Source organism: Lipotes vexillifer, unplaced genomic scaffold (assembly GCF_000442215.2).
Source record: "Lipotes vexillifer unplaced genomic scaffold, Lipotes_vexillifer_v1.1 scaffold1222, whole genome shotgun sequence".
Taxonomy (NCBI): Eukaryota; Metazoa; Chordata; class Mammalia; order Artiodactyla; family Lipotidae; genus Lipotes; species Lipotes vexillifer.
Window position 1 is genome coordinate 24697 of NW_006794649.1, and position 9156 is coordinate 33852.

General features: G+C 47.3%; 1 protein-coding gene across 2 annotated transcripts in view; it reads right to left on the reverse strand.

The window, feature by feature from the left end:
- Positions 1 to 9156, reverse strand: part of DLGAP2 (DLG associated protein 2) — a 151901-nt gene that overhangs the window by 1656 nt on the left and 141089 nt on the right. For both annotated transcript variants that reach the window (XM_007467334.1, XM_007467333.1), the window contains 2 exons: positions 7437 to 7528; positions 1092 to 1244 (listed from right to left, as the gene is read on the reverse strand). In XM_007467334.1, the coding sequence (XP_007467396.1) occupies positions 1092 to 1244; positions 7437 to 7528 (245 nt within the window). The remainder of the gene's footprint in view (positions 1 to 1091; positions 1245 to 7436; positions 7529 to 9156) is intronic.

Genomic DNA, 9156 nt, shown 5'->3' on the forward strand with positions numbered 1-9156 from the left:
AGCAGGAACTGTGCTCATTTTGAGGACTACTCTCTGTGTACAGTTGAGGTGGAAGGGATTATATTAGCTGTCAATTACCGAAGAATGAAAAATAGGGAGGATTTTTGCGTATCATCAGACTAGTTTAATAAGTTGTATTTTTAGTGATTTCTTTGAAGAACTTTTTCATTTGGAATCATTACTTATGATTTCCTTCACTTCAAACCCAAACCATAGATTTCCTGGACTTGCTTACGTACAACCTGATGGTTTGCGGGCCCCTCGGCCCCGTTATCTGGGGTGAGGACTCTTTCAGCTGCCCACAATGGAGCGATGGCCTCTAGCCTGGAGCCCCACAACGATGGTGGGCAGCACGTTTCTGGGAAAGTGGATGATGATGATGATGCTTTCATTCTAACTATCTAGATATACACCCTGAACTACGTATTAAACACCACTGTCCCAAGTATGTTGGATTAATTTTCTTTATCATTTTAATTGATAATGTCTGTCCAGAAACATCAGATTATGATTACGTAGAACTTCTCTAAAGTGTGTTAGGAAGTCAATGTCTTTATAGCTAATTCACACTTGTCTATCAGCCCCAGTAAAGATGATCTCTAGAGGAAAGAGGTGAAACCATAGGTTCAAACTTAATGGACATTTTCAGCCTATTTCAGGGCCAGGAAGTTTACATCCTCAAATTGTTTAGGGAAGTTTCAAGTGTTCCCTGTCTTCAACTGCAGATGCGCAACTGGAAAGTTTATCTCCACAGGAGGCATTGTAACTGAACTGAAACTTCCCCGGTGGGAAATCACCTCAGTACAATCCAAACAGGTTTGATGGCGATAACGCAGAGGACAGACCCTACCGGAAACCAGACCGCGGCGGACAACGTGATTTTTGTTGGTGTCTTCCGGGAATTGTCAGCAAGAAAGGGTCTCATTACACATGCTGACGACTTTAGCTCCACCCCGATCACGCACACATGGGTTTATCCCTGAAAATCGGATCCCGTACTGTTAATCAAAGACCGAGACACACATAGTAACGTGGCATTTGGATCACGTGGCCTGGACGCCGCGAGGTGGCAGCGGCAGGTGGGGGGTTACCTTCCTCTCCGGGGACGCCAACTCCTTCCAGTCACTGAGCTTCAGCTGGTGCAGCTCGTCAAACTTCATACTGACGTCCTGGACGGACAGCTGCAGCATGTCCCAGTACCCGGCCAGGTCCTGCGAGGTGGGCCTGGGCATGGCGCTGGGGTCCTGCTGACACATACGCGCAGTTAGAGCTGCTGAGAACTCGGAGGGCGGGGGCGGGGCTGCTCTTCCCAAGGAAGCGGGTTAGGGAGAAGCCCCACGAGTTCAGAATCGGGTGCAGATATTCCCGAGGGCCCACGAGGATTCAGGAACAGTTCCCTTAAGTATTTGCTGACAGTTTAAAAGTCTGGAGAGGCTACATTCTGTATGGTTCCAACTCTAGGACCTGCTAGAAAAGGCAAAATTATGGAGACAGTAAAAGACCAGTGGCCATGGGGGTTGAGGGGAGGAGGGGTGACCAGGTGGAGCACAGAGCATTTTTAAAGGGCAGTGAACCTACTCTGTGGGATGCTATAATGGTGGATAGGTGTCATGATAACTTTGTCCAAACCCGTAGAATGTCCAACACCGCGAGTGAGCTCTGATGGGAACCACAGACCCTGGGTGGTGACGTGTCACTGGAGGTCCATCAGTTGTAATAAAGGACCACCTGGTGGGGATGCTGATGGTGGGGAAGCTATGGTGTGTGCGGGCAGGGGGTGTATGGGATTTTTCTCTGTATTTTTCTGTATTTTCACTCAATTCTGTTGTGAACCTAAAACTGCTCTAAAAAATAAAGTCTATTAACCTGATTAAGAAAATGGGCAGGGCTTCCCTGGTGGCGCAGTGGTTGAGAATCTGCCTGCCAATGCAGGGGACACAGGTTCGAGCCCTGGCCTGGGAGGATCCCACATGCTGCAGAGCAACTAGCCCCGTGAGCCACAATTACTGAGCCTGCGCGTCTGGAGCCTGTGCTTCACAACAAGAGAGGCCGCGATAGTGAGAGGTTGGCGCACCGCGATGAAGAATGGCCCCCCGCTTGCTGCAACTAGAAAAAGCCCTCACACAGAAATGAAGAGCCAACACAGCCATAAATAAATAAATAAATAAATAAAATTTAAAAAAAAAAAAGAAAAAAAGAAAATGGGCAGAGTATCTGTCTTCCAAGGAAGACATACAGATGGCCAACAGGTGCGTGAAAAGATGCCCAACATCACTAATCATCAGGGAAATGCAAACTGAAACCACAATGAGACGTCACCTCACACCTGTCAGAGTGGCTACCAACGAAAAGACAAGAGATGACAAGGTTAGTGAGAACGTGGAGAAAAGGAAGCCCTCGTGCACCACTGGTGGGAATGTAAATTTGTGCAGCCGTGATGGAAAACAGTATGGAGTTTCCTCAAAAAATTAAAAACAGAGCTAGCACACAATCCGGCAGTTCCACGTCTGGGTATTATGTGAAGAAAACAAGAACACTAATTCAAAAAGATATATGCACCCCAACGTTCATAGCAGCATTATTTATCAATACAATAGCCAAGACGTGGAAACAACCTAAATATCCATCAACAGATGAATGGATAAAGGATATATATATATATACACACACACACACACACACACACACACACACACACACACACACAATGGAATACTACTCAGCTATAAAAAAGAATGAAATTTTGCCATTTGAAACAACATGTAAGTCAGACAGAAAAAGAAAGATACTGTATGATTTAACTGATATGTGGAATCTAAAAATCAAAACGAGTGAACAAAAATCAAAATGAGTGAAATAGAGTCATAGATACAGAGAAGAAACGGCTGGTTGCAGAGGGAAGCGGGTGGGGGGAAGAGAGAAATAGGTGAGGGAGATTAAGGGCTACAAGCTTCCAGTTGCAAAATAAATGAAATGTACAGTGTGGGGGATACAGTCAATAATTATGTAATACCTTTGTGTGGTGACACATCGTAACTAGACTTACTGTGGTGATCAGCTTGAAAATCACTATGTTGTGTAACAGGAACTAACAGTGTTGTAGGTCAGTTGTATTTCAAAAACAAACAAACAAAGAAACAAACTCTTAGTAAAAGAGATGAGACTTGTGGTTACTGGAGATGGGGTGGGGAGTGGCAGAAGGGGGTCAAAAGGTACAAACTTCCAGTTACAGGATAAACAGGTGCTAGGGATGCGATACCCAACATGATAAATACCACCAACACTGCTGTGTGTTATACAGGTAAGCTGTTAAGACAGTGAATCCTAAAAGTTCTCATTGCAAGGAAAAATATATTTTTTAAATTTCTTTACCTTTGTACCCATAGGAGATGATGGATGTTCACTAAGCTTATAGTGATAATTATTTCATGATGTATGTAAGTCACATCATTATGTGGTACCCCTTACATTTATTCAGTGCTGTATGTTAATTATATCACAACACAACTGGAGGAAATGAGAAGAAAAATAAAGTCTACTGAAGAATACACGTGTAGTTATATTCCTTCACTGTTTCATTTTGAAAACGCTTTCTTGGAACCTGGGGATGGTGGCACATGTTAAGGCTCCAGCCGCTTGACAGTTCATGCAGGCCCCATGGTTCTGGTCGCCTGTGCGGTTACTGGGAAGCTGGTGCCCGGGAAGGGTCTGCAGTGGTGCTGGTGGTCATGGGCGCTGGGGAGATGGGCCTGGAGCCATGGCCGTTTCTGTTTGTTCTCTGAGCGGTCTCAGCCCTGCTTCTGAAGGTCAGGGACGCCCTACAAATGTACCATGTATATTTCATCGCTCCCATGTGGAGGGAGGGCAGGCACGTCGATCTCCTGAAGGGACAGAACTGTCTCGGGGACAGGTCCCCGCCCTTGGAACGTGCAGGTGATGTCACGGAGCAGCACACGGGCAGCCAAGGGTGCATGTGGCCCCAAGGTGGGTTTGCTTCTGCACACGGCGCCTGATGTATGTGTAGGTTCAATGGGTTGTCTCTGCTTAAAGCTGGGTGACTCCACAGGAGCAGAGGGCCAGTGGCCTGGCCACGCCCCCGGTGCCCAGCGCTGGCTGGTGACCACGGCCTCGAGTTCCCCAGGCCGCGTGACCTGCCTGCAGGCACCTGAGTTTGTCACCCTTGGGTTAAGGGTGTGGATTTTTCTGGGTGTGGTTCCCTTGATTCAGTGTGGGGCTATCTCAGGTTAAACAGACAGAGAAATTTCTGATAGGTAAATATTTATCTGAATTTGCTTAAAACGTGTCATTTCCGGCTTGTTCATAAGTCCTTCCCATGAAGCACATCAGGAACTTCTATTTGGTTGGGTTTAAACTTCCTTCAACCTTTGTGTTAGTCCATCTGGGCTGAGAGAACGAGAAAACCACAGACTGGGGGCTTAGGAACAGCACAGTCTACTGCTCCCAGTGCTGGAGGCTGGACGTCCAAGGTCAAGGTGCTGGCAGATCCTGTGTCGGGTGAGGACCCCCTTCCTGGTTCACGGACGGCATCTTCTCTCTTGTGTCCTCACGTGGAGGAAGGGCTGGGGGCTCTCTGGGGTCTCTGTTATGAGGGCACTGATCCCAGCATGGGGGCCCCACCCTCATGACCTCATCATGTGAATGTTGGGGGACACAGACATTCAGTCCTGGTTCCACATCCACATCCACGAGGTGACTCTTTGAGCCCCGTCCGTTCTGCTGATGCAGCCAGATGGCAGTTGTGCTGACCTGAGGGCAGAGGGTAAGAACCACTGTCCAAGCGACTTGCACAAAACGCCCTCGTTTTCTCCTTCTCTGGAGTGAAAGTTGCAACCCTGGGCCATTGTCTGCGGTTTGAAGCCCGTTCTCCATTGAGCCACCAGGAGGCAAACTGGGCGTGTGGATCGAGGAGCCCAATGGGCAGGTGCAGGGTCAGGTGCAGGGTCAGGGTCAGGGGAAGGTTCAGGGGCAGGTGCAGGTTCAGGTGCAAGGTCAGGTGCAGGCTCAGGGGCAGGGGCAGGGGCAGGAGGGTTCCTCCAGTTGCCTGGGTTGTCATGTACTTGCCTGTCTGTTCTGCAGGTGACGGGGATGCACAGGGGCTTCCTGGACAGTCGGGGCTGGGGGGGACTCCTCCCCCCAAAGGCAGGTCCTCAGCTGCTCTTCTGGAAGATGACACAAGTACAACGTCCTCTCCCGCAGGTGCAGGCGTGATGGGGCCTGAACGTGTCCGAGGGATGGAACGGCTCCCCAAGTGGGACTTCGGGCCCTGGTCCTGCCCCTCGGCTGTGCTGAGGCTCATGTCGCCCGAGAGTGGACTCTGTGGTCACCTGCCCTCCCCGCTGGACGGGCGAAACCTTTGTCCTCTGGGCTCCCAGGGAGCAGAGGCCATGGCGTCAGTGGAACTGGGCACGGCCAGGGTCTGGCTCTGCACAGGAGGTGGCTACATCTGTGTCCACTGGACATTCAGACGCCCGATCTGTTTGTAAGTCTCATTTTTTCATGTCAGTGGTGAGCCAGGCCAGTCCCCTACCCCAGCAACGTGTACAGAGCCATCCGTCCTTGCTAACCGCAGGCCGTGGGATCCAGGTGGGATGTGGGCTCTGAGGCTCCATGTTCCGGAACATTCTCTGGGAGCTGTGTGTCCTGAGAAGGGCTGAGAAGAGACCGTGGGTCGTGTTCAAGTACACCGTTAGACCGGCCGGTCTGAGCGTGACTCCATTTCTCCCTGCTCTGGGGTGCTGAGCCGCTGGCCCGAGAGGTACCGGTATCGACCCGCCAGCTTCAAGGGTGGGTCCTGCCCGGTGTCGTCCATCCTAAACAGCTGGTGGGCTCTTGACATATCTCCTTGACTGAAAAGTGGTCACCGGCCTAAAGCTGCAAAGTGTGGACAGTGTGGCTTTGCTGAGCAAGGCCCCAGCTTGTATTGTCAGCATTTCAGCATTTCTGCTGACAGACCTGCTTAGGGCCCCAACCTGACCTCCTCCAACAAATGCTCCAGACTCTTTTGGTCTAATCCTAGACGGAGGTCAAAAGAAATGGAAGCAGTCACGCCAGACTTTTGAAGGTTAACACAAAACGCAATCTGACATGTGTAAGAGGGATCAAAACTATAAGAGGGTGGATAATTTTTAAGTCTAATAGCTGCTCTGGCAGAGAAGACATGAAGCTTGAATAATGTGCCTCTGCTGAGTGTAGGGTGCTGAAGATGGGGACGACCCTCCCCACCAGACTCGGTGGAATCCGGACCATGCTCTCCAACGGCCTAAATCAATTCCTTAAAGATGATCCATTAAATACACACGACGGAGGAGGCTAGAACATGCCCAGTAAACATAATAACTGAATGTTTCCACAGCTGTGTGTCTCTTTCAGGGACTCTAAACCTGCCTGTCTCCCCTTTTAAATGTTGATTATAACTTCACGTCACAGGCAACCAGGCGGTAACTCTTTAAAGTTCATGATGAACTTGAATGGGATTAATTGGAAAATATTAGAGAAAACATACTTTTTAATGATCCTGATTAAAAGGGATAAATTGGCAACTCTGACGTGCTATGCTGCCTTTGATGTGGAAGAACATTCTGTAAACCCACACGCCTCTTTGTACATTTAAAAACAGAACAAAACAAAATCAAATCACCCTGAACCATTGCTATGGGAGACCTTGCAGAGACCTACTTGTGTTTCAATGAAAATGTTTGGTCTGAAAGAAGTCAGTGTATGGATTATAAATAAAAGAACCTGTAAAGTAATGTGATTTCTGTTTAGTTATTTCTCCAAATAATATCAAGTGAATATTTTCTTTAGTCAGATAAGGAAAAGTGTGTGTGCAACAATATGTATTTATATTTATTTATACATAGTATAGTATACATATAAGCATACATATAGGTAAGAGTGTCCCCTTGATTTTTTCAGGAAGACCAGAACCAAGTTTAATGCCAACCGTATTACCTAATTTAGTCCATGGTATTTCTGTTCACTCCTGACTGTAACATATAAAGCGCAAATTATTTCTAAAATCTCTTCCTAATCTCTTGCACTGTGGTTGTTTACGTGTTTCTATTCAAGCCACCTCCTAGCACCGTCCTCACTGTGACATCCACCGTGACAGTGATTTATGCTTCCCCTCCATCCTGGGGTCCCCTGGGGGACAGCCAGGTGGCGGAGGACACCCCTCACGGCTGGGGAAACACCTGTCTCCTTCCCACCCCTGCCCCTCCCCTGCCCATACCCCCATGGCCTCTCTGCTTTGGCTGCACTTTAAAATCACCCCCGAAGCTGGGAGTGTCCCCCTACTCATTCACCAGGCTGCACATGTGCAGGGATCTTTTAACAGGCAGGAAGGCGGTGAGCACAGAAAGAACGGACGTTCAGCTTGGTTACAAGGGGCCGAGGTTACCTGAGGATCCACTTACCATGTTCTGTTGGCAAAGCCAGTAAAACTGCTGGAATTTCTGCGACATCAGAAGCTGGGCACTCCCAACAGCACTCCTGATTTTCCCGAGAACTGTTAAAAAAAAAGACAAGGTCAATTAAAAAACAAAAGCAAAAGCATCACACAAAGGGGATATGACCCAAAGAGCAAAAGCTATTATTCTATCATCTCTGTTACTGGAGGTGAAACTGTTGAGTTAATTATGGCCACGGGCTGAACTGTCTTTCCGTCTGCTACGTTCCTGAGCGGGAAGGAAATTCAAAGACGACCTCTCCTACGGAGAGAAGCAAGTCAGAAAGAGAAAGACAAATACCGTGTGCTAACACATATATATGGAATCTAAGGAAAAAAAAAAAAAGGTCATGAAGAACCTAGGGGTAAGACGGGAATAAAGACACAAACCTACTAGAGAATGGACTTGAGGACAGGGGGAGGGGGAAGGGTAAGCTGGGATGAAGTGAGCGAGTGGCATGGACATATATACACTACCAAACGTAAAATCGATAGCTAGCGGGTAGCAGCCGCATAGCACAGGGAGATCAGCTGGGTGCTTTGTGACCACCTAGAGGGGTGGGATAGGGAGGGTGGAAGGGAGGGAGACGCAAGAGGGAGGAGATATGGGGACATATGTATATGTATAAGTGCTTCACTTTGTTATAAAGCAGAAAGTAACACACCATTGTAAAGCAATTATACTCTAATAAAGATGTTAAAAAAAAAAAAAAAAAAAGACGACCAAATGAGACGAGATTAGAGCGTGCAAGCTTTGCTCACAGCCTAATCTTCTCAGAAACTCCACCTTTGAACCACTGTTATAAAAGCCTTCATCAAATCCTCTCGGGTTGGGACACACAGTTTTTCCAGGCAGAAGCCTGGTGTGTTCCGCTTTGCCTGACAAAACAATAAAGCTATTCTTTTACACTTCACCCAAGACTCTGTCCTGGGGATTTGATTCTGTACCGGTGTAATAGAGAAGCTGAGTTTTAGGTAACAGAAGCAGTAATGGGAAAGCCACGCTTCTGCTGCTTCCACCGTTTCTGCTGACAAGTGCCATTGCTGCAGAGTCTGGAATTTCCAGGGTTCTTTCCAATCCAACTGGTAGTGTCCCTATTATAAAAGACAGTGCTGCCCTTGGTGCCCGCTCCATACTGCAGGATGGTTCTCAAAGCTATTCCTAAAAGCTCAGTGTGGTCCCTCTGGCCTCCTGAGTAATTCTGTAAACACTATTAAACCTCCTTCAGCCTAAACTCGCTAGGGAGCTAGAGTGAATTATGTCTCCACCATTGAATCCTGACCAATACAGCATCAGAGAGGTGGAAACTTGACCATGACTGAGGGGTAACATGTCTCATTATCAAATATTGTATATTTTTTATAAAAAGGTATAGAGGAAAATATGACAAATATCTCTGTATCCACCACCTAGATTAAGAAAAAAAATTACAAATAAAATTGATGATACCCTGTTTCCCTTTTACCATTTGAAGCCCCTTCTCCTACCCCAAGGACCTACCATCATGAAATGCCTATACATGTGTTTATAGTTTTACTTATGTAGTCCTGCACCAAATATAGCATGATTTTGCATGTGTCCTTCCACAACACTTTTTGTTGTTCAGCATTAAGTTTTTGAGATTTGCCAGTACTGATATTTGGTTGCCTCATTTTTTTTTTTTTTTTTTTTTTTTTTTTGCGCTGTT